General features: G+C 49.8%; 3 protein-coding genes across 6 annotated transcripts; all 3 read left to right on the top strand.

Annotated features, from left to right (window-relative positions):
• Window positions 1-206: 206 nt before the first annotated feature.
• kel (Kell metallo-endopeptidase (Kell blood group)) lies at window positions 207-16,071 on the top strand. Of its 4 annotated transcripts, none has more exons than XM_088939398.1 (18): window positions 207-2,178; window positions 2,902-3,052; window positions 4,341-4,577; window positions 4,715-4,842; window positions 6,053-6,211; window positions 6,927-6,992; window positions 8,051-8,239; window positions 8,805-8,947; window positions 9,303-9,420; window positions 9,567-9,674; window positions 9,771-9,869; window positions 9,975-10,052; window positions 10,968-11,071; window positions 11,464-11,568; window positions 12,434-12,501; window positions 13,316-13,473; window positions 14,957-15,046; window positions 15,234-16,071. In XM_088939398.1, exons 1-18 carry the CDS (start codon window positions 2,134-2,136, stop codon window positions 15,372-15,374), a joined length of 2,187 nt encoding a protein of 728 aa, XP_088795524.1. In that variant the 5' UTR covers window positions 207-2,133; the 3' UTR covers window positions 15,375-16,071. The 4 variants fall into 4 exon arrangements, with proteins under 4 accessions (XP_088795524.1, XP_088795527.1, XP_088795525.1 ...); XM_088939401.1 differs by having other exon boundaries at window positions 1,935-2,178; window positions 9,768-9,869; XM_088939399.1 differs by having other exon boundaries at window positions 1,997-2,178; window positions 2,905-3,052; window positions 9,768-9,869.
• A 957-nt stretch (window positions 16,072-17,028) lies between these two features.
• emg1 (EMG1 N1-specific pseudouridine methyltransferase) lies at window positions 17,029-20,542 on the top strand. Its single transcript, XM_088940047.1, has 5 exons — window positions 17,029-17,195; window positions 18,116-18,217; window positions 18,899-19,040; window positions 19,122-19,333; window positions 19,949-20,542. Exons 1-5 carry the CDS (start codon window positions 17,046-17,048, stop codon window positions 20,060-20,062), a joined length of 720 nt encoding a protein of 239 aa, XP_088796173.1. The 5' UTR covers window positions 17,029-17,045; the 3' UTR covers window positions 20,063-20,542.
• A 1,647-nt stretch (window positions 20,543-22,189) lies between these two features.
• LOC148816463 (histone H4) lies at window positions 22,190-22,524 on the top strand. The gene has a single exon (XM_088940061.1). It carries the CDS (start codon window positions 22,190-22,192, stop codon window positions 22,499-22,501), a length of 312 nt encoding a protein of 103 aa, XP_088796187.1. The 3' UTR covers window positions 22,502-22,524.
• Window positions 22,525-22,558: the final 34 nt, after the last annotated feature.

Genomic DNA, 22,558 nt, shown 5'->3' on the forward strand with positions numbered 1-22,558 from the left:
CGCGGTGACGTGGGACCGGCTGTTCCGGGGAAGCCAGGTGACGCTGCCCACGTCTCCCCGCGGCTTATCTGCCCCCAGCAGCAAGCTCTGGCTGCTCTCGGAGGGGCCGGGGAGAGGGAGGGAGGGGGGCGGGGTGTCCCCGCCGGGCTCTGCAGGCTTCTAGATTGGCCTGGGTGGCGGTAGAGCCTGAGAACGGAGCCTTCGTCATTTCGACCTGTCCCCAGACGGAGTCGCCTCCTCCAGGCTCCTTCCAGGCCCGTGACGCTGGGTGATGAGCTGGTACGTGAGAGAGGGACAGGTTAGCACCTACTGACAGGCAGGGCACCCGAGTGCGGGTGATTGTGTGCCGACTGAAGACTGAAAGAACGACAGTGACGCTGCTCTGAGGTACAGAACGGACCCCACGCAGACTAATCCTGCACTGAGAGAGGCAGGATATTCCACTGCCCAGCACAGTGACTGGACACTACAGTACTACAGCACTGAGAGAGACAGTGACTGGACACTACAGTACTACAGCACTGAGAGAGACAGTGACTGGACACTACAGTACTACAGCACTGAGAGAGCCAGAGTGACTGGACACTACAGCACTGAGAGAGACAGAGTGACTGGACACTACAGCACTGAGACAGACAGAGTGACTGGACACTACAGTACTACAGCACTGAGAGAGACAGAGTGACTGGACACTACAGCACTGAGACAGACAGAGTGACTGGACACTACAGTACTACAGCACTGAGAGAGACAGAGTGACTGGACACTACAGTACTACAGCACTGAGAGAGACAGTGACTGGACACTACAGTACTACAGCACTGAGACAGACAGAGTGACTGGACACTACAGCACTGAGAGAGACAGAGTGACTGGACACTACAGCACTGAGACAGACAGAGTGACTGGACACTACAGTACTACAGCACTGAGAGAGACAGAGTGACTGGACACTACAGTACTACACCACTGAGAGACAGAGTGACTGGACACTACAGTACTCCAGCTCTGAGAGACAGAGTGACTGGACACTCCACTACTACAGCACTGAGAGAGACAGTGACTGGACACTACAGTACTACAGCACTGAGAGAGACAGTGACTGGACACTCCAGTACTACAGCACTGAGAGAGCCAGAGTGACTGGACACTCCAGTACTACAGCACTGAGACTGACAGAGTGACTGGACACTCCAGTACTACAGCACTGAGACAGACAGAGTGACTGGACACTCCAGTACTACAGCACTGAGAGAGACAGTGACTGGACACTCCAGTACTACAGCACTGAGACAGACAGAGTGACTGGACACTACAGCACTGAGAGAGACAGAGTGACTGGACACTCCAGTACTACAGCACTGAGAGAGACAGTGACTGGACACTACAGTACTACAGCACTGAGAGAGACAGTGACTGGACACTACAGTACTACAGCACTGAGACAGACAGTGACTGGACACTACAGTACTACAGCACTGAGAGAGACAGTGACTGGACACTACAGTACTACAGCACTGAGAGAGCCAGAGTGACTGGACACTCCAGTACTACAGCACTGAGAGAGACAGTGACTGGACACTACAGTACTACAGCACTGAGAGAGCCAGAGTGACTGGACACTCCAGTACTACAGCACTGAGACAGACAGAGTGACTGGACACTCCAGTACTACAGCACTGAGAGACAGAGTGACTGGACACTACCGCACTGAGACAGACAGAGTGACTGGACACTACAGTACTACAGCACTGAGAGAGACAGTGACTGGACACTACAGCACTGAGAGAGACAGAGTGACTGGACACTACAGTACTACAGCACGGGGAGCCTGACAGCAAGCTAATGTGAGGTTACTGGTGTTATCAGAGTGACACAGTGCAGACTGATGACAGGAGATATCACAGTGTGAGAAACAGCTGACAGGACAGAGAGAGAGAGAGAGGCTGTCAGGGAAAAACTTGGGTAACAAAAAGCAGCACCGCGCCTGAGCTGGAGAAAAACAGCAGCGCGCAGGAAGGCGAAGGGGAGTTCAGCGGTCTACTCCGAGGCAGGAGGCAGAGAGCGAGGACAGCGGACGAGCCGGGCCGAGAGAGTACTGGAACCGGAACCGGTGTGGTCAGCGTGCTGGCGATGTTGTCGGCAGAGAAGATGACCGAACGCTCGCTGGTGTCTCAGGTAAGCGTGAGACACTTCTGTCACCAGCACGTCAAAAGGTGACGAGGGCAGCACTGGTGGATAAGAAGTATTGTTCTCGCTGGTCTTACTGCTGACTCTTAGCTGCTTTTGATAGTACAGCTATTCCACTCCGGGCTTGTCCTCTGTCCCTCCTCAAGCTCCCTCTCTAATCAACTGGCGTCGCAGTTTCTCATTCCTCCATCGCTTCCGCTGTGCAGCAGGGCGGCTGGAGCGTTTTTTTGGGGTGGAGGGGGATAAAAAGTGGAGCTGGTGCAATTACATTAGAACTGTGATGAGAGCAATGCTGAAGCTTGACTACTAGTCATGATGACAGCTGTTGTGTCCACCTCCTCTGCTTCTGTGAAGAGATACTGTGCTGTAGTGTCCAGTCAGTCAGTCAGGGTCACTGTGCTGTAGTGTCCAGTCAGTCAGGGTCACTGTGCTGTAGTGTCCAGTCAGTCAATCAGGGTCACTGTGCTGTTGTGTCCAGTCAGTCAGTCAGTCAGTGTCTCTGTGCTGTAGTATCCAGTCAGTCAGTCAGGGTCACTGTGCTGTAGTGTCCAGTCAGTCAGTGGCCTTAACAACATGGCTGGGCAGTTTGTTCCACACTACCGCCTCCCTTTGTGTAAAGAAGTGCACCTCCACTCAGCTCGCTCTTGTGCCTGCAGGTCTGAGTTTCAGCGTTTCTCTGACTCCCAGCCCTCTCTGCCCTCTCTGTCTCAGCAGAGGATTCGAGGTGCGCGGTGGGCCAGGCATCGACTCTCGCGGCTCTCCCTGGCCGTGCTGCTGCTGACGCTCCTTGCCCTGGTCCTGGGGCTGGGCGTCCTTTTCCACGGCGACGACGGCTGCTCGGCACCCGCCCAGGACGGCCCAGGTACCGGGGGGGAGGGTGCGAAGTGACCTCCAAGGAAACGACCATTCTCGTGACAATAGCGCAGCAGTCTGGAGTAACCACTAGGTGGCGCTCTTCAATCTGAGGCCAGCGGTCCACGGCAGCTCCGCAGTGGGGCGATGTGAGAGACTGTGTTTTCCGTGGCTGTATTGGCAAGAGCTGGCTGTGCTCCAGATGACATAGCACTTCTAGTATTATAACCAGGGGTGCTGATTTTGATCGCTGACAATTCCTGATCCGGGTCAGGCTGACAGAACAGCGGCAGCCTTTCTCAAGTTTTACTCGGGGGCAGAGCACAGTATAGACCGATACACCCGCACACACAGGGTCCTGGCACAGGGATAAGAGAACCTGGGCACAGCACCAGGCACAAAGTGGAGGAGACTCAAACACTGAAGGGCTGCGTCTGGAGGTGGTCCAGGCCTGCTAGCACTTCATGTAGGGCCTGACACAGATGCTCATGCACAGGGCTGCCTATTTATACCAAACAATGTGGATGCGTTATGGGAGAACTTGACAAGTGGGCTGACTTTAAGTGGTGGGATTTAAACCCTTGTTGTGCGTGTTGTAACCCAAACCGCACCTTTTTCCTCAGAGGAACTGTTCAAAAGTTAAAAGAAGAAGTGGCCTGGGTTTTTTTTAAGTCCCTACAAAAAAAAAAAAATTCTGCATGTCTTTTTGTGAAAACCGATCTGTTATTTAACTCCCACACTGTTGGACACTTACTGTAAATAATCTAAGACAGTAAGCAAAATAACTCAAAACTCAAACCATCAGCAATTTCTGTTCACCATGTCTGACACCAATTATGTTCCTCATTTGACTTCTTTCCAGAGCAAATTTGACACCAAAAGTGAACAAGACCTTTTTCAATTTATTTCGCTGATACTCACTACGATTCAATCTTTATTAATCCACCCATTTTCTTACCACTTTTTCCAGTTCAGGGTCTTTCTGGGAGCCAGAGCCTATCCCAGCAAGCACTGGGCACAAGGCAGGGTACACCCTGGATGGGACGCCAGTTCATCACAGGGCAGACATAAGAACTCACACACATTCACACCAGCACTAATTTTCCCGCAAGCCAATAACCCAGCAGCATCTTTCACGTGAACACGGGGAGAACATGCAAACTCCACACAGACAGTAACCTGGGAATTAAACTGAGGGCCCTAGTTCTGACCACTGACCACTGACCACTGCGCTACCGGGCTGCCCAGTATCTTAAACGTATTCAACAACCTCCTCCCTCTGCTCTCCTCTCTCCCAGGTCTTTCCTGTCTCTCCCCGGCCTGCCTGTCGGTCACAGCTCACCTCTCCTCTTCCCTCGATCCTTACGCTGATCAGTGCCAGGACTTCTTCCAGTTCGCCTGCGGGGCACGCCTCCGGGAGCCGGCCACCGGGGGGCGCCAGAGGGGGAGGAACAGGCAGCTGCAGCCCGGACGGCCGGCCAGCTCACCCGAGCCGAGGGGAAACGCCCTGCAGAGGATGCTGAGGGACATTCTGGGTGAGTCTCCCACGGGCTCAGTGTGCGTCTTATAGTCTGCGAAGACGTTCGTGGGGATCTGCATGGGTCGTGCAGACTGACAGCAGCAGAAGGAATCTATCTAACCCCCTTCCCCCCACCGGGCTGTGTGCTGGCAGAGTCCCCGAACGGCTCGGGCGCCGTGGACTCGGCGGAGGCGAAGGCTGGGAGGTTCTACCGGTCCTGCATGGACACGGCCCGCATCACAGACCTGGGGGCCCAGCCGGCGCTCGAGCTCATCGAACAGGTGCGTGCGTGTGCGTGTGCGTGCGTGTGCGTGCGTGCCCAACAGTGGGAACACTTTCACAGGGTTCGGACTCTTGTTTTTTTACGTGAAATATATCCATCCATCCAGGGCCAGATCTTGGTGTGCGTAGGCCCTGGGCCCTTTCACTCCGAAATGTGCAAGAATAGGGGTGAACGCCAATTGAATGATGCACCTTAAACTATTGTGATGACCCTGGGTGGGATGTCAGTCCATTGCAGGGCAGACATGCGCACACACACCAGGGCCATTTTCCCCACAAGCCTATTAACCCACCAGCAGGTCTGTGGGCTGTGGGAGGAAACCCACACAGACAGCACCCAGGGCCCCTGACACTGCGAGGCACCGCCGCTAACCACCAGGCCACCCGCATGAAAAAGATTCACTTTCGTTTTCAAGAGGGGAAAGTAGCAGGCCTAGCAGCCGGAACATTTTTTTTTTATTTCTGCTTTTCGACGTGGAAAGCAGAACCTGGTTCCTTATTTTAAGTTCCCCTTCCGTATCTGTTTTGTTCCACTTTGGTAGGTGTCTGGAACATCTCTTTGAAACCTTTATTTTTTTGCTCATCTCCAAATTTATCCCAAAAAGGCTTTGAAGGTCTGGCTGTTAAGATGGCAGATGAACCCACTTTTGCTGGGTCGTTTTTCAAAGTGTTCTATCTGGGCTGCCTGTCGTCACTGACAGCCTAACGTGCTTCACACTTCTAAGTCGGATCTGTTCCCACATGGTTACCCAAGATCAGACGGGTGCCATCCATGAAAATGAACAGAATCCAGGAAAATAAGTTGATCATGGTTACATTTTTTTGCATGTCTTTAAGGAAGCCCACTGGATTGGGGCTTTCCAGTTTCTGGCTTCAAAAACTGCTTGGGTTTGCCTGCAGGAATCAAAATGACCATCCAGTATGATCCCCGCCCGAAGAAGGCTCCACAGCCGAAATGTTGTGTTTCTTTTCTTCTCTTTTCAGCAGGGAATATACCTTCACTTGTTCCCTTGCATGTATTATTATGATCATCAGTGTGATACTTGTGGAGCTTTCCAACCCAAAGTGCACATGTGTTATTATGGAACAAGTAAAGGTTTATTCCACGCTGAAAGGAGAAGTAAAGAAACACCATGTTTCGGCTGTGGAGCCTTCTTCGGGTGTCATGTATTATTACGACCATCATCGTGATCCTCCTGGTCTTTGTAGCTGGGTGGCTGGCCAGTCTCTGGGGTGTGGAAGCGCTCGGATTTCAATGCCACTCTGAGATCCCTGATGCGAGACTACTCCACATTCCCTTTCTTCAGCATCTACATTGGGAGGGACCCGCAGGACCTCACCCCTAACAGCACCACGAAATACATCCAGGTCAGTGCCTGAAGCGAGCAGGCTGGACAGAGCCTGGCCAGGAGAGATGGGTCCGGTGCTGAGCTGCACTGGATCTTGGCTCTTGGCAGTGAAACAAGGCACCTGCCTTCTGGATAAATATCGGAGCCAACCACACTCTTGAGATTTTCTCTCTCAGTGGCTGGCAGTGCTGGAGGAGTCCGAGACAGACTCCCATCACCTTCCCTTAACCTGATCGAAACCTAAGATGTGCAAAGCAGCTGTCGCACCATCGTTGCGTTCCTGGGAAACACTGCATCATAGAAACTCACATTATAAAAACCAGTGGAGAACACTGCGTTACAGAAACTCACGTTATAAAAACCAGTGGAGAACACTGCGTTACAGAAACTCACGTTATAAAAACCAGTGGAGAACACTGCGTCATAGAAACTCACGTTATAAAAACCAGTGGAGAACACTGCGTCATAGAAACTCACGTTATAAAAACCAGTGGAGAACACTGCGTCATAGAAACTCACGTTATAAAAACCAGTGGAGAACACTGCGTTACAGAAACTCACGTTATAAAAACCAGTGGAGAACACTGCGTCATAGAAACTCACGTTATAAAAACCAGTGGAGAACACTGCGTTACAGAAACTCACGTTATAAAAACCAGTGGAAAGCAATGCGTTATAGAAACTCACCCCAATAGCGCTGTCCCCCAGCTCGATCTCTCTCTCTCTCCTTGTAGATCGATCATCCTGACTTCCAGATACCAGCCGAATGGAACACCAAGGACAGGAAGCCCAAAGCTGAGGTACGGTTTTACTACACCAGCTACAGCGACAGCACCTGTTTCGAAATGTGTGTCGCAGGGCTCCGAGGAAAGGGGAGGTTTATATAAGAGCTCACGTCTTAATTAGCAGCCCTGTTACACCAAAACAAATCCTGGAGCAGTTAAATAATGATAATTCTTTACACTTATAGAGGCTTTTCTGGACTCTCCACTCAAAGCGCTTGACAGGTCATGGGGATCCCCTCCACCACCACCAATGTGTACCCCCACCTGGATGATGCTCCAGTCCTCTCCCCACACACCAGCTCTCAGTGGGGAGGAGAGCAGAGTGATGAAGCCAGTTCAGAGATGGGGATTATTAGGCGGCCATAATTGGTAAAGGCCAGGGGGAAATTGGGCCAGGACACCAGGGTAACACCCCTACTCTTTTATAAAAACACTCTGGGATTTTTAATGATCACCGAGAGTCAGGACCTCAGTTTTATGTCCTATCCGAAGGACGGCACCTTTTTATAGTATAGTGTCCCCATCACTATACTGGGGCATTAGGACCCACACAGACTGCAGGATGAGCGCCTCTTACCGGCCAAACTAACACCTCTTCCACCAGCAACCGTAGTTTTTCCCAGGAGTCTCCCATCCAGGTACTGGCCAGGCTCACACCTGCTGAGCTTCAGTGGGTGGGGCCACCAGTTGTGAGCTGCAGGGTGATATAGGTGCTGGCACTTATAGGTTGACCTTGAAAGTGAGATCTCCTGATTTCCAGGAGTCCGGGATTTCCGAGGCCAAGCACAGTAAAAGTGTGCAACTGCCAGAAATCAGGAGGATGACCAATGCAGTGATTGGCGTCTCTGGAGAATAGCACACTGGCTGGGTCTGGAGGATTGATAGGAGTGATGGTGTGGGGAGGGGAAAGGGAAAACGAGCCCACAATGCATCACTGTTGGAGAAGAAATCCTGGGTGTGAGACGGGATGATGGGAATGTTGTTCTTTGGCGTTGTTGCCAGGCCAAGACCTGACCCTGGAAGGAGCTCAAGACCCGTAGATCCCTCTCCCAGCGACTCCGTCTTTCTTCTAGGTTGTGCGCATATACATCTCCTATTTGGTGTCTCTGCTCTCCCTGCTCGGAATCCAGTCGAGCCCGACGTCAATGCCCACGGGCCTGGTCACCGCCTTCGCCTCGGAGCTGAGTCGAGCCGCCACCCCGCTGAGGGACAGGCAGGCTCGGGGCCTGCTCTATCAGCGCACCACCATCGCACAGCTCCAGGTCGGCCTCATTCGCTCCCCCACCGGCTGGGTCTGGTCTTGTGTGATGTTTGTGGTCGTTCTGGAATGTGGTGACTAAAACGGCGATATTACTGGTGCATTTGAACTATATAGCCTAGCTGTCTGTTTGTCTTCCTGCTTCCCTATATTATCTCGATGATAGCAGTTCAAGTTGGGAGCTGCGTCAGCATGCTCAGGCTGCAAAGGAACAAGGAAAGGGTTATTCCCTGCTGAAAAGAGAAGAAAACAAACACAACGTTTCGGCTGTGGAGCCTTCTTCGGGTGTCAAGTCCACAGCCGAAACGTTGTGTTTCTTTTCTTCTGTTTTCAGCAATGGATAACCCTTTCCTTGTTCTTTATCTAGAGGATGTAAACTATATGTTTCGAGGATTCCTGGCTGAATCCTCACTTGGGAGTTTACAATATGGCCTCCTAAAAGTTCTCCCTGGGGTCAGCGGGTGGCCATAATTCTTTCTGCTCCCCTGATCGGCTCTGCAGTGCTGCACTTCAGTGGTTCCCTCTTATGTAGAACTCTTGAGGGCAAAGAGTGCTATCTGTTTTTTTAGGAGGCTGCCCCAGCGGTTGATTGGCTGAGCAGCTTGGAAGCAACTTTTCATCCCATCCAGCTCAACGAATCAGATGTCATCTTCGTGCACGACTTCCCTTACCTCATCAGTATGTCTCGGAGTATCAGCAACTGGTATAAACTGTAAGGATGATCAATCTCATGAGATAACGCAGATCTTAATATAGACCCTAGAGACACTCCTCACACACAGAGATTAATACAGACCCTGATATAGACCCTAGAGACACTCCTCACACACAGAGATTAATACAGACCCTGATATAGACCCTAGAGACACTCCTCACACACACAGATCAATACAGACCCTGATATAGACCCGTCACACTTGTCCCTGAGATAGTATAGACCCTAATATAAATCCTAGAAACACTTGAGATATACAGACAATCATCCAGAACCTAGAGTTAAATCTAACCAGGTACTGAGAGATGGGCACATTTTTTGCAAGGATTAATATAGGTGCTATCTCTTTCAGGGGGACAGTTCACTCTTATATGATTCTCAGCCTCCTCCATACTGTCCTTCCCGCTCTGGATTCCAGATTCACTGAACTTCGGCTGAACCTGTCTAACGCCCTGGAAGACACAAGGGAGGTGAGTTTCTGTCTCTCTCTATGTTTGTAAAGCTGTGCTGATGTGACTGCTAACCTGGAGGACCAGGGGAAGATATTGGTTTGGTTCAGTTGTATGGAGTTCTGTGGCCTCTGTGTCTCTCCACTCACCTTTTCCACCCACTTCAGAGAGCCCCCCGCTGGCAGGAGTGTGTTTCACAGACGGAGAGGGTATTTGAATCGGCCCTGGGAGCGATGTTCATCGACCGAGCTTTCACGGCACAGACACAGGAAGAGGTGAGAACGACATACAGACGGGGAACGAGAGATTTGTCAGAGAAGGCAAAACAGCCCCTTGCTTGGAATGTGTTTTAAGCTGACATTTCCCAGCAGGCAGAAGATTTGATCTCCAACATCTACTCATCCCTAAAGGCCAAACTTGTTGATCTACAGTGGAAGGATGCAGAGACCAAATCCATTGCTCTGGAAAAGGTACGATAACAGGAGAAGCCGGTGGGGACACTGTCTTACTCTGCTGTGTTAAACGACGACTGTCCGTATGCCACATAATCATCTCCACCCTCTTTCTCTGGACAGATTCGGTCTCTTCCTCCCAGGCTCGCTAAATATCCAGGAATCCTAGATAGGAGAAAATTGAACGAGCATTACTCTCAGGTAAATCTAAATTAACGTCTCTATATATATATGAAGGCCGCACCAGCATGGTGGAGTATATAGCTCAGGGGGCCCAGGGTTCGATTGCTGGGGTGCTGTCTGTGTAGAGTTTGCATGCTCTTCCCGTGTTTGTGTGGGTTTTCTCTGGGTGCTCCGGTTTCCTCCCACAGTCCTGGTTGGTAAATTGGCTTCTGGGAAAACGGGCCTGAGGTGTGAGTGTCTGTGTCTGTCTGCCCTTGCGATGGACTGGCATCCTGTCCGGGATGTATCCTGCCTTGTGCCCATTTTTTGCTGGGATAGGCTCTAACTCCCCCGTGACCCTGAACTGGAAGAAGTGGTTAGAAAATGGATGCATATGTTTGTGTGCATCCTTTGAGGTGTTTAATTACAGTTTATTTTATGGTATGTATTAACCTGTGTTATATTTCTTCCTTAGATGTGTCCCTCAGCTCTGAGGTCTTTATGAATCCCTGTGTCACGTGTATTTCTAGGGTCTATATTAGGATCTGTATTAATCTCAGTGTGTGAGGAGTGTCTCTAGGGTCTGTATTAGGGTCTGTATTAATCTCAGTGTGTGAGGAGTGTCTCTAGGGTCTGTATTCGGGTCTGTATTAATCTCTGTGTGTGAGGAGTGTCTCTAGGGTCTGTATTCGGGTCTGTATTAATCTCTGTGTGTGAGGAGTGTCTCTAGGGTCTGTATTCGGGTCTGTATTAATCTCTGTGTGTGAGGAATGTCTCTAGGGTCTATATTAGGGTCTGTATTGATCTCTGTGTGTGAGGAGTGTCTCTAGGGTCTGTATTCGGGTCTGTATTAATCTGTGTGTGTGAGATGTGTCTCCAGGGTCTATGTTAATCTCTGTGGGTCTATATTAGAGTTTATATTAACTGCCCACTCTATCTCTTTCATCCTTTCAGGTGTCAGTCAGTGAGGATGTCTATTTCATGAACTATCTGCAATCACTCTCAGTCTCACAGCAGAGGAAGATGAGGCTGTTGTCGGGAGCAGTAGACACTGACATGTACTATTTGTTTTTTTACCCAAAAGTCATTCTGTCAGCATGTGTCTGGGCGACTATTCTGTGCTTTTTGCCACATAATTATCTTCGTCCATCTGAAAAGATCCTTTTGCCATTGCTCTTGTTCAGTGTTTCTCAGCGACTGAGTGACTCACACAGATGATTTGTCTGGTAACTGTTAGAACTAAACAGCCTCCTCTGTGTAACCTCCCTGAGTTGGTGTGAACTTGCTTATCTGTCACTCCTCCTTCGCTCCCTGTGTTATCTCTCTCACAGATCTCCTGCCTTCCTTCCTGTCTTGTATAGTTTTATTTTCCCTCACGACAAACGAAGAAGAGCAACAGTCATCGGCCCCAGAAAGCTCACAGAGTTCCGGTTTTCTCTCCCTCTGTCAGGTTTTCCCTGAGTCCCGTGTCCGGCAGTCCCTCCCTATCCCCCTCCGGAATCGTCTTCCCGCCCGGAATGTTTCACCAGCCTCTCTTTCACCCGGATTACCCAAGGTGATCATCTTCATCATCATTATCATCATCATCTTCATTCAGGCTGGTCTAGACTCCCTGGGCAACTTCTCTGCGTTCAGGACCAGACTTCTCCATCAGCATCTTAGTCAAGCCCTACATGCAGCACCCAGTGTACTAAATGCAGTACTGCTGGGATTGAGTCTGCACCATTTTGTGCTTGGTGTTGTGCCCCTTGCATCAGGATCAGGCCAGGTTAACAGGTCAGGGAGCTGTAGTATTAGAATTGCTATTGATATTTATTACTGCTAGTTGTAGCTGTGAATGTATCTATTGTATATTGCTAGCAGAATAACAGCTTTGTTAGAGGTTGTAGTTGCTGTGGCAGGAGCTGTAGCAGGAAACAAAAATGGTTTGCTAACTGCTAGGTGGTGCAGGCTTCTTTTCAGACACAGGGCATAGACACGCCCTCACATGCAGGCCAATTCATCTACCAGGAGGAAACTCCTGGGACTACAGGGAGAATATATAAACCTCACACACATAGCACCCCAGAAATTGGACCCAGGGCCCCAGAACTGTGAGGCAGCAATGCTAACCACTTTTTAACAAGTCTTCAAATAGAAAACTGAAATAAATTAACAAGAAACCAGAAGACACAGGGATTTCCTAGAATCCAGACGTAGGACTACAGTACCAAGGGATTTTTACAATCAAGGCCTGAATGCAGAAAATAAAAAGCTTAAGCAATTAAGCCAATCAGTTACAGGAACCAATCAGCACTGGTGATTTAGGGCCCTGTTGGACCAAAAACCCGCAGACACAGGGGTACTCTAAAAAAAACAAGACTGGATGAGAATTTCTATCCTGGATATTTCACAAGCTTGATTGTTCTTTCCTTCTTCAGAGCTGTCAACTATGGCGCAATGGGAACAGCTGTGGCCAAAGGCATTCTGCATCTCCTCCTCAGCCACAGTGAGAAAGACTTCCTCCCCTCTCCTGTCCTTCTGACTGCCTGCCTCCTCTTTCCTTCTCTCTCTGACCAGCAGTCTGTTTGCTTAGTAAACTCTGATATTCGCCTTAACCTGATCTCAACCCCACTTGAACTTCACTCCTGCTCTAGCCTCCCTGTCTCGGCTGCCAGTGTTGTATAGGATGCACGTCAAACTCATCTGACCTAAAAAAGAGCTAAACAGTTAAACTCATTTGTACTATAATGACTAGCTGAGTTATCTCGATCCATCTCTGCTCCTCAAATTCTCGCTCACTGTGCGTGTCCATGACAGGACACTATACACTGGGCAATAGGGCACTTTTACAGAACTGTGCCCAGACACCATTTGCCCCAGGGGTCTGACTGTGCTCCTGGAGAGCCCCCATTTTTTATAGGTAGCCATGAAATTGATATCTAAAGACCAATTTAAGTGTCATCACGCGAATGTCTGATTTGTAGAGGTCATTTGACATGAAATTCTGAAGACCATGGGCAGTGACTAGATCACTCTGCATCTCCCCACTGGAGACCCACTGAAACGCAGCAGATGTGAGCCTGGCTGGCCAGTACCTTAGTACTATCATTCAGTCATCAAGTCCCAGTTCCTTGACTGAATAAATTTACTTTCTTAATACATTTTATCTTACAAGTTGTCCTGATCTACCAAAAAAGCCATTTTTTTTCCAGGTGACTTATAAAATGAACTGGACTAGGTACGGTACAGGGTCAGGATCTGAGACCTGTGCTCAGCCCCATGTCCAACTCCAATGTGCTGCAATTGTTTACCTTGAACAGTAGAGGGAGCTCTGAGCCCCGCTGCCTCCCCATTGACGCTGACCGAGTGCCTGATGCTGCAGTACCGCAACTCGTCACGGGAAGGCGACAGATCCAGCTTCCAGGTCACGTCAGAGGAGCAGTGGCTCTTGCACATGGCCTTTGAGGTTTCCTTCCAGGTGACGCACTGACGGGAAGGCGGGGGTGGGAGGGGGGGAGTGGGGGGTAGGTGTGTGAGCTCGTGTGCCTCTAGACCAGAGTCACCAACTAACACAGCAACCCGCCAGGGTTTGGCTCTGCTTCAAGAAAGGGTTACAAACAGGAGGCGCTCCTCTGACCTCTTGACCTGGGGTTCGAACAGTGTGCTGTAGTCTCTGTAGAGGCTGTGTTTCCTGTATGAACTCCTCTCTCTGACTGCAGTGACAGTGTGCTGTAGTCTCTGTAGAGGCTGTGTTTCCTGTATGAGCTCCTCTCTTTCAGCACAGTGACAGTGTGCTGTAGTCTCTGTAGAGGCTGTGTTTCCTGTATGAGCTCCTCTCTCTGAGTGCAGTGACAGTGTGCTGTAGTCTCTGTAGAGGCTGTATTTCCTGTATGAGCTCCTCTCTTTCAGCACAGTGACAGTGTGCTGTAGTCTCTGTAGAGGCTGTGTTTCCTGTATGAGCTCCTCTCTTTCAGCACAGTGACAGTGTGCTGTAGTCTCTGTAGAGGCTGTGTTTCCTGTATGAACTCCTCTCTCTGACTGCAGTGACAGTGTGCTGTAGTCTCTGTAGAGGCTGTGTTTCCTGTATGAACTCCTCTCTCTGACTGCAGTGACAGTGTGCTGTAGTCTCTGTAGAGGCTGTGTTTCCTGTATGAGCTCCTCTCTCTGACTGCAGTGACAGTGTGCTGTAGTCTCTGTAGAGGCTGTGTTTCCTGTATGAGCTCCTCTCTTTCAGCACAGTGACAGTGTGCTGTAGTCTCTGCAGAGGCTGTGTTTCCTGTATGAGCTCCTCTCTTTCAGCACAGTGACAGTGTGCTGTAGTCTCTGTAGAGGCTGTATTTCCTGTATGAGCTCCTCTCTTTCAGCACAGTGACAGTGTGCTGTAGTCTCTGTAGAGGCTGTGTTTCCTGTATGAACTCCTCTCTCTGACTGCAGTGACAGTGTGCTGTAGTCTCTGTAGAGGCTGTATTTCCTGTATGAGCTCCTCTCTTTCAGCACAGTGACAGTGTGCTGTAGTCTCTGTAGAGGCTGTATTTCCTGTATGAGCTCCTCTCTTTCAGCACAGTGACAGTGTGCTGTAGTCTCTGTAGAGGCTGTATTTCCTGTATGAGCTCCTCTCTTTCAGCACAGTGACAGTGTGCTGTAGTCTCTGTAGAGGCTGTGTTTCCTGTATGAGCTCCTCTCTCTGAGTGCAGTGACAGTGTGCTGTAGTCTCTGTAGAGGCTGTATTTCCTGTATGAGCTCCTCTCTTTCAGCACAGTGACAGTGTGCTGTAGTCTCTGTAGAGGCTGTATTTCCTGTATGAGCTCCTCTCTTTCAGCACAGTGACAGTGTGCTGTAGTCTCTGTAGAGGCTGTGTTTCCTGTATGAGCTCCTCTCTCTGAGTGCAGTGACAGTGTGCTGTAGTCTCTGTAGAGGCTGTGTTTCCTGTATGAACCCATCTCTCTCTCTCTGTTTCTCAGGCCTATGCTCAATGGTTGCTGAGTGCACCAGGTGATTTCTCTCTCTCCGGCCTGAGTCACACACAGCTCTTCTTCACCAGCTTTGCTCAGGTAAAAAAAACCCAAAAACTTGCGTCCTAGAAATGTTCAAATTTACAATTAATAGGTTTGGATAATGTATCCCATGTGACATTGCAAAAAAAACAAGCAGTTCTTTTGTGAATTCTGGAAGCAGTAGTTCTAACCTGACCCCGTGAGCTGGTTAAAATGTTAAGCTCATCTTTTTTTATCATTACAGATGCTGTGCAGCTCCGACAGTGACCCCTCTATTCCCGACCCCTCCTTCCTGGTGAACTCCGTGTGTGCGAACTCTGATCTTTGCTCCCAGAAACTGGGATGTTCCCCAGACTCCCCACTCAATCCCCGAAAAAAGTGCTGACCGCGTTCCCTGCGTTGCCTTCTCCACTCTCTGTCTGCTAATGACAACATAGGGGGGTTACTGCTGCACAGACAAGCAGGGGGAGCCTCAGGGTTCGTTGTCCTCATGGGAGACTACATTTCCCAGGGGAATGTGCAAACAATGATGCATGATGGGATTTCCCTTACTTGTCACAGACCTGCAGTACACAGCCTTCTTCAGCTGCAGGAAGGGGGACAATTGCTGTGCCTTTCCAGTTGTAAAATTGATTTGGAACCTCAGATGATACTATACATATAGCTTTTGAGTATATTTTTTATTGCTTCCTTTTGTACATGGCAATTAGACCTGTATATTTGCACTATGTATTTCTACAAAAATGTGTGTATATAAACATCTGTGCAGAACTACATTTCCCATGAGAAGCTGTAGCATGTGTGTAAAGTGAATGCTGCCACGATTGCATCAGGAGAAGTATGACACATTCAGCTTTTGGAGTAAGGAAAAAGTAATGGACTCTATTTGGACTGCATTCCCCATCTGCCATAGTTGTAAGCACACTGTGTTGATGAAGAGGAATACCTTTGCAATGCCTTATGGGAAATGTAGTTATTTTTTAAAAGCTCATCCTTGACTTAGTGTTATACAGTGTTTTCATGGGTGTTGAATGTGCCTTGCACTAGAGAAGTACATAATAAAACAGAACCAGCTTTGAAAATCTTGTCTTTTATTTGGCTGCTGGTGCATAACGGTTATTTGGCGGATGAGGTGGGTCCCATTCTAAGTGTGAGGGGTTTCTGAGATCCTCTTGGAGGAAAAATTCTCGAGAAAAGCAAGGAATTACTTCTATAAGTATGTCTTTGGATCTTTAGGGTCAGTTACCACAGCCTGGACACAGAAACTGGATGCAGTCAGACCTGGCTGTTCAGAGAGAAACTGCCAGAAGGGCGAAGCAAAGACAGAGATGCACTTTCTGCAGAACTGTGAGAAGCACACACATATTATAGAAACATCCTTCCCTAAAATATCACATTTCAGCCCAGAGTTCCCACACCTGCCAGATTTAGAACAGCTACATACAGTATCCTACTAGGGGAAGAAACTCAATAGAGCTGTAGCCCAGTGTCTGATCTACTGTCACAACCTGAGGAACAGAGACTGAGTCTGTCTCTCAATAATAATAATAATAATAATAATAATAATAATAATAATAATAATACAGTGTGTGATCTCCTGTCCCAGCCTAAAAGGAGCAGACAATCTGTCTCACAACTAGTGCTATGTGTATAACTTTTTTCAGTCTTAACTTATTAAGGCTACCCAACATCATCCCTTGTATAGCTGTATGCATTACTAACAAACTTATAAAAAGTAGTTATATACACTACTTAACTTATAGTAAGCAACACAAGTACTTCTATGTACAATTTTAGAGCACAAATATTTTTAACTACCCTAAATGAGCCAAATCATAATTGCGAAATGATAGAAAAGAGGTCACAGTAGAAAATTTGCATATGGATAAGTAGAGGCGGGGCAACTGAGAAAATGACATGTAAATAACCCAATCAACGTCGTTTCTGCCTTAGGATTTCCGCCCAAAGCAGGAGCTGCCTCGTTTTGGGCAAAGTGACGTAAAACTCATGCGACGCTAAGCGCTTCTGGCGTCTGTGTGTTTCTTGCAGGAGGAAGATGGCGGCGCACGGCGGGCCGAAACGTGGTTCGGATGATATGGACGAATATGACCCGAAACCGGCCAAACACCTTCGGACTCTGCATGATAGGATGACTGAAAAGCGGTTAGTGGTAATCCTGGAAGGAGCGACTCTGGAAACAGTCAAGGTACTGTCGTCTTTTAAATAACTGCTGTGATACCTATATAAAACACGTACACCCTTATGTAGGATTTCGGAGTTATGTGTGTATTTGATCTTTTTTTCTAAATGTGTAGGACAAGTTGTATACTATTAATGGCCCAGTGTTTCGATACTGTAGCGTTCTGTATGTCAGTTTGGAAGCGTGCTTGTCTGTTAACAATACTCTAGAGCACAATGCTTTGTGGACTGTATCATATTTAAAAATGTCCTAAATAATAAATACCTTGTCATGCTGAATGGCGCTACTTTACATTGAAGAGTACTGTAGTGTTATGGAACTTATTGTGTTATGCTGGCGTATTTAATTATGTTGTTATGCATTGTATTGTTTCGTATTACATTAGGCTAAGAAACCGTCTTTTCACTGAGCGCCTCACTGTATTTTACTGGCCTGGACTGTATTGTGTGCAGTGTTATAGTGTTATACAGTCTGTTTGTGTGATACTGGACTGTATAGTACTGGCCTGCAGTGTGATTGACTGTATTGTGTGCAGTGTTATAGTGTTATACAGTCTGTTTGTGTGATAGTATTATACTGGCCTGTCCTGGTTCTATGCTGCATGGTCCCCAGTGCTCTCTGGGATGGGCTCCCAGTCACCGTGGCCCTGGTCTGCAGAAGCGACATTTGGAAGTGCCGGTGTTTTTCTGCTCAGGTGTAGCCCTTTTCTCTCCACTTTCACTGCTGCCTCCTTGATGCCCACAATCGCTGTCATTCCTGGAGTATGTTCCCTGAGGTCCAAGAGGAGCCGCCAGCCTGTGCTGTTTCCCGCCCCCAGCGGGTCGGGGCCGATGCTGGGCACAGTCCTCTCTTGCCTTTTCCCACACTCACCGGGCACTCCCCCCTGCTTGCGTGTGCAAACCCCTACGCTCGGTGTCTCCTCACAGGTGGGGAAGACGTTCGAGCTGCTGAACTGCGACAAACACAAGAGCCTGATCATCAAGAGCGGAAGGGAACCGGGACGGGTGAGGCCCGACATCACGCACCAGGTACTGCGCCCACTCCGGCTTGTCATCTAATAATCATACACTGACAGGAAGCCAGTGCCGGGACTCCAGGACAGGAGTAATGCGATCATTTGCACTGGCCCTGGGCGGGATTCTGGATATACTGGAGTTTATTCCATGTGGATTTAGATACCCCAGCTAGTAGAGCTTTACAGTAATCAACAACGCTGACACAGCCCAGTCACAGGACTCTAGACTCTTCTAGTCCCTGTGGACACACTGACACAGCCCAGTCACAGGGCTCTAGACTCTTCTAGTCCCTGTGGACATGCTGACGCAGCGCAGTCACAGGGCTCTAGACTCTTCTAGTCCCTGTGGACACACTGACACAGCCCAGTCACAGGGCTCTAGACTCTTCTAGTCCCTGTGGACACACTGACACAGCCCAGTCACAGGGCTCTAGACTCTTCTAGTCCCTGTGGACACACTGACACAGCCCAGTCACGGGGCTCTAGACTCTTCTAGTCCCTGTGGACACTGACGCAGCCCAGTCACAGGGCTCTAGACTCTTCTAGTCCCTGTGGACACACTGACGCAGCCCAGTCACAGGGCTCTAGACTCTTCTAGTCCCTGTGGACACACTGACACAGCCCAGTCACAGGGCTCTAGACTCTTCTAGTCCCTGTGGACACACTGACACAGCTCTCTCTCTGTCCCCGTCAGTCTCTTTTGATGTTGATGGACAGTCCTCTGAACCGAGCAGGCCTCCTCCAGGTTTTTGTCCACACGGAGAAGAATGCCCTGATTGAGATCAACCCCCAGACCCGCATCCCTCGCACCTTTGACCGCTTCTGCGGGCTCATGGGTAAGTCCCCTCTCCCTCCCTCTCTCGTCCTCCCCGGCTGCGTTCCTGGCTGCTCACCCTGCCTGCCTTGCTCTCTCGCAGTCCAGCTGCTGCACAAGCTCAGCGTCCGGGCGGCCGACGGCCCCCAGAAGCTCCTGCGGCTCATCAGGAACCCCGTGTCCGACCACCTGCCGCCCGGCTGCCCCCGGATCGGCACCTCCTTCTCCGCCCAGGGGACGGCCCTGTCCCCCCGCGACCTCGTCCCGGCTGAGGGCCCCGCGGCATTGGTCATCGGCGCCTTCGCTCACGGAGCGGTGAGTGGGGGGGGGGGGGTTGGGCGGTGAGGACGTTTGTGGTCGCCGTCTTAGGAACTAGGAATCATCCGAATCGGGTTGGTTTAAAGGGGAACGGCAAGGCTATTTTCATATTTTGGGGTTGGAAAGAGTTGGCATTGCTGAGTGCATTTTAGACAGCAGTGAAGGTAAATATGTACACAGTAACTCGTTAAAACCTCCAGTTTACGTTACGAAATGGAGGACATTTCCCAGAATGGATTCCCTTCCTTGTTGTTCCGGCTTCCTCCTCCTCCGGCAGGCTAATGGGATTCTGGGGAAACTGGCCCTGGTGTGAGCGCGTGTGTGTCCTGGGATGGTCTAGCGTCCCGCCCATGGTGTAGCCTGCCTTGCGCCCTTTGCTTGCCCAGGATAGGCCCCGGCTCCCCCAGGACCCTGAATTCGGACAGAGTTGAGTACAAAATGGATGGGTGTCCTCCACAGACTCTGAGATTGTTCCGTCTTGGATCGGGGGTGCTTCTGTTTCAAGCGTTCTGCAGAGAGGGTTTAGGCCGGAGGGCGATGATCCTGTTGACGGCGATCGGTGGCGGCGGCGATGGGGGCTTTGATCGCCGTCTTCCCTCCCCTGTCTTCCAGATCAACGTCGATTACACGGAGAAGACCGTTTCGATCAGCAACTACCCGCTTTCCGCTGCTCTCACCTGCGCCAAGATCTGCACCGCCTTCGAGGAGGTGTGGGGTGTGGTCTGACCCGCGACCCCCTCTTGGACGGGATTGGACCGAAGAGGAGGACGGCTTGGACCAGTCAGCTGCCAGGACTGGTGCCGTAGGGCTATTTTTCCTCACAGCCTAGTCTGAGGGACGCCGAGCTGTCTGATGAACACTGCGGGATTACAGCGAGGAGGTACTGGCCCAGTCCCTTTTCGCTGTCCCTCGCTCGCTGTGCTTCCTCAGCTCTGTGTGTGAACTGTATGACACGGAGAGATGTTGGCAGCCAATCAGCATTCTTTGCGTCGGTATTCTGCCCGGTAACTATAATCCCCTCACCCTCATCCTCATTCTGATTGGACTGTTTGACAGTCCCCATGGCCTTCAGGTTTTTATCTGTTTTCCAGCAATATCGATTGATTGTTTACCTCATTCTCTTTTCAAAATAATTTGACCGGTGTACAAACCTGTGTTTTGTAGTACATGAAATGCTGTGTTCTCACAATAAATCTGTATTCTGAATCTGAGGAGTCTGTGTGTTTTGAAAGGGCTGTCATGGAACATACAGTGTTTTAAATCTTTGAATTTTGGGTAGGCAGGAATGATCATAGCAGATTCCTGTGCTTTTAAGCTGAAGTGTTTTTTTTTTTTAGGGTGTTCACTTAGCTGCTGATAACTAATGTATTCAGAGAATAGGAGCTTTCAAAACGTATATTAATATCCATGTCATTGCAACAGAAGGGCAGTTAAAGATGAGAAGAAGCCGCCATCTGGTTCATTTGGTAGTCAGTAGCCACGTGATCTGAGCGTTTCATCCACTTGTTTCCCGATAGACGCCGGGGGATCAACCTGAACAGCAGGGCTGGGCAGCTTGCTCCACTCTCCCACAGCCCTTTGTGCAGAGTAGGGCCTCCTGTCCTGCTCGGAAGGTCTCCTCCGGAAGTCTCTTGCCAGAAGCCGGAGGATTAGCTTTAACAACATGGCTGGGGAGCTCGTTCCACTCTCCCGCACCTCTCGGTGTCGAGACGCACCTCCTGTCCTCAGTTCTGACTGCAGTTCGCCGTCGGTCCCGCTCCTGCCCCCTGGTTCGTGTTAAACTGTTTCTTCCGAAGCTTGGGGGGATGACTGTCTGTGCCTTCGAGAGGTTTGAAAACGTGTATCAGGCCCACTTGTTCTCTGCCCCGTTTACGCTTCCTTGGCGGAAGCATTTTGCCGTTTTTAATTTTGTGATGCACTTATTTAGCGGGGGGGGGGCGTGGCAGGTTGGGGCAGTGGTTCAATTTCTGTGACGGACTGGCACGTGAGATCAAACTTTTTTTCCTTCAAAGTTTTATTGGACATCAACTAATACAAAGGAGAAAAGAACAAGAATGATCGATTGTTTTTTTTTTTTTGTCCTGTTATGTGTCAAGTTTTCAAGGGGGTTTAAGCGATAGTGATGGAGTTTCAGCCTCCTTACAGGCATCAAAGAAGGGAGCTCCACAGCCGAAACCTTCTCTCTTCAGCGGGGAATAATCCTTCACTTGCTCCTTGGGAGTACCACTAGACCGTTATGCTTTGTGGACATGATATCGACCCAGTATTACTAATAGGTTAATTATAAAAAAAAGTTTTTTTTTTCCGTAACTTGCAACATGAAACTACATCAAACTACCCGGAAGAACAGGTCGGTGGCGGGGGAGGCCAACGGTCTCGCACGAAGTCACTTCTGCGTTACGAGAAATGCAACCGAGTAGCCCGAAGTCTTGGTTTATTATTATGGTATCAGATGCCCTGATAAAGACATAAAACAACTGTGACGACAGGAAGAAAATAAAGATATGCGCACAGCACGCTAACACTCATTCCAATATGATCCCCTGCAGCATTTGTTAATCTCACTAGCTCCCCGTTGGTTTCGGAATAAATATCTTTATTCACAGCTTCTCTGTGAGCTATCCTTCGTTATCCTTTATTAAGCTGAAAGTCGCTTTAAATGCGGTCAAAGCACAGATGCCGTCCTCTATGGACCGCTTGCGGCAGTGAAGAGGTTAACGCGCGACGCAGCTGGACAAGCGCGTGGGAGGCGACAAGAACTCGTCTGGTTTCAACAAGGTCCGCCTGCAGTGAATATAGAGCGGGCACGGGGAAGCTGGAGAGTAATTGTTTTGTATCTAAATAAGAGAGAAGATGTCTGGAAGAGGCAAAGGCGGAAAGGGACTCGGGAAAGGAGGCGCTAAGCGTCACCGCAAGGTTCTCCGCGACAACATCCAGGGAATCACCAAGCCCGCCATCCGCCGCCTGGCTCGCCGTGGGGGAGTGAAGCGGATCTCCGGGCTGATCTACGAGGAGACCCGCGGGGTGCTGAAGGTGTTCCTGGAGAACGTCATCCGCGACGCCGTCACCTACACCGAGCACGCCAAGAGGAAGACCGTCACCGCCATGGACGTGGTGTACGCGCTGAAGCGCCAGGGCCGCACCCTGTACGGCTTCGGAGGCTGAACAGGAGCGGAGCTGCACTGCCGGACCGGACCCCGACGTATCAACCCAAAGGCTCTT

Source organism: Atractosteus spatula, chromosome 22, assembly GCF_055471065.1.
Source record: "Atractosteus spatula isolate fAtrSpa1 chromosome 22, fAtrSpa1.hap1, whole genome shotgun sequence".
Taxonomy (NCBI): Eukaryota; Metazoa; Chordata; class Actinopteri; order Semionotiformes; family Lepisosteidae; genus Atractosteus; species Atractosteus spatula.

Coding starts and splice junctions, on each gene's coding strand:
- kel (XM_088939401.1), top strand. CDS start 2,134: ATGTTGTCGGCAGAGAAGATGACCGAACGCTCGCTGGTGTCTCAG. Junction 9,421..9,566: donor CCCTGGAAGACACAAGGGAG/GTGAGTTTCTGT, acceptor CACCCACTTCAG/AGAGCCCCCCGCTGGCAGGA. Junction 13,474..14,956: donor CCTTTGAGGTTTCCTTCCAG/GTGACGCACTGA, acceptor TCTGTTTCTCAG/GCCTATGCTCAATGGTTGCT.
- emg1 (XM_088940047.1), top strand. CDS start 17,046: ATGGCGGCGCACGGCGGGCCGAAACGTGGTTCGGATGATATGGACGAA. Junction 17,196..18,115: donor CGACTCTGGAAACAGTCAAG/GTACTGTCGTCT, acceptor GTCTCCTCACAG/GTGGGGAAGACGTTCGAGCT. Junction 19,334..19,948: donor GCGCCTTCGCTCACGGAGCG/GTGAGTGGGGGG, acceptor CCTGTCTTCCAG/ATCAACGTCGATTACACGGA.
- LOC148816463 (XM_088940061.1), top strand. CDS start 22,190: ATGTCTGGAAGAGGCAAAGGCGGAAAGGGACTCGGGAAAGGAGGCGCT.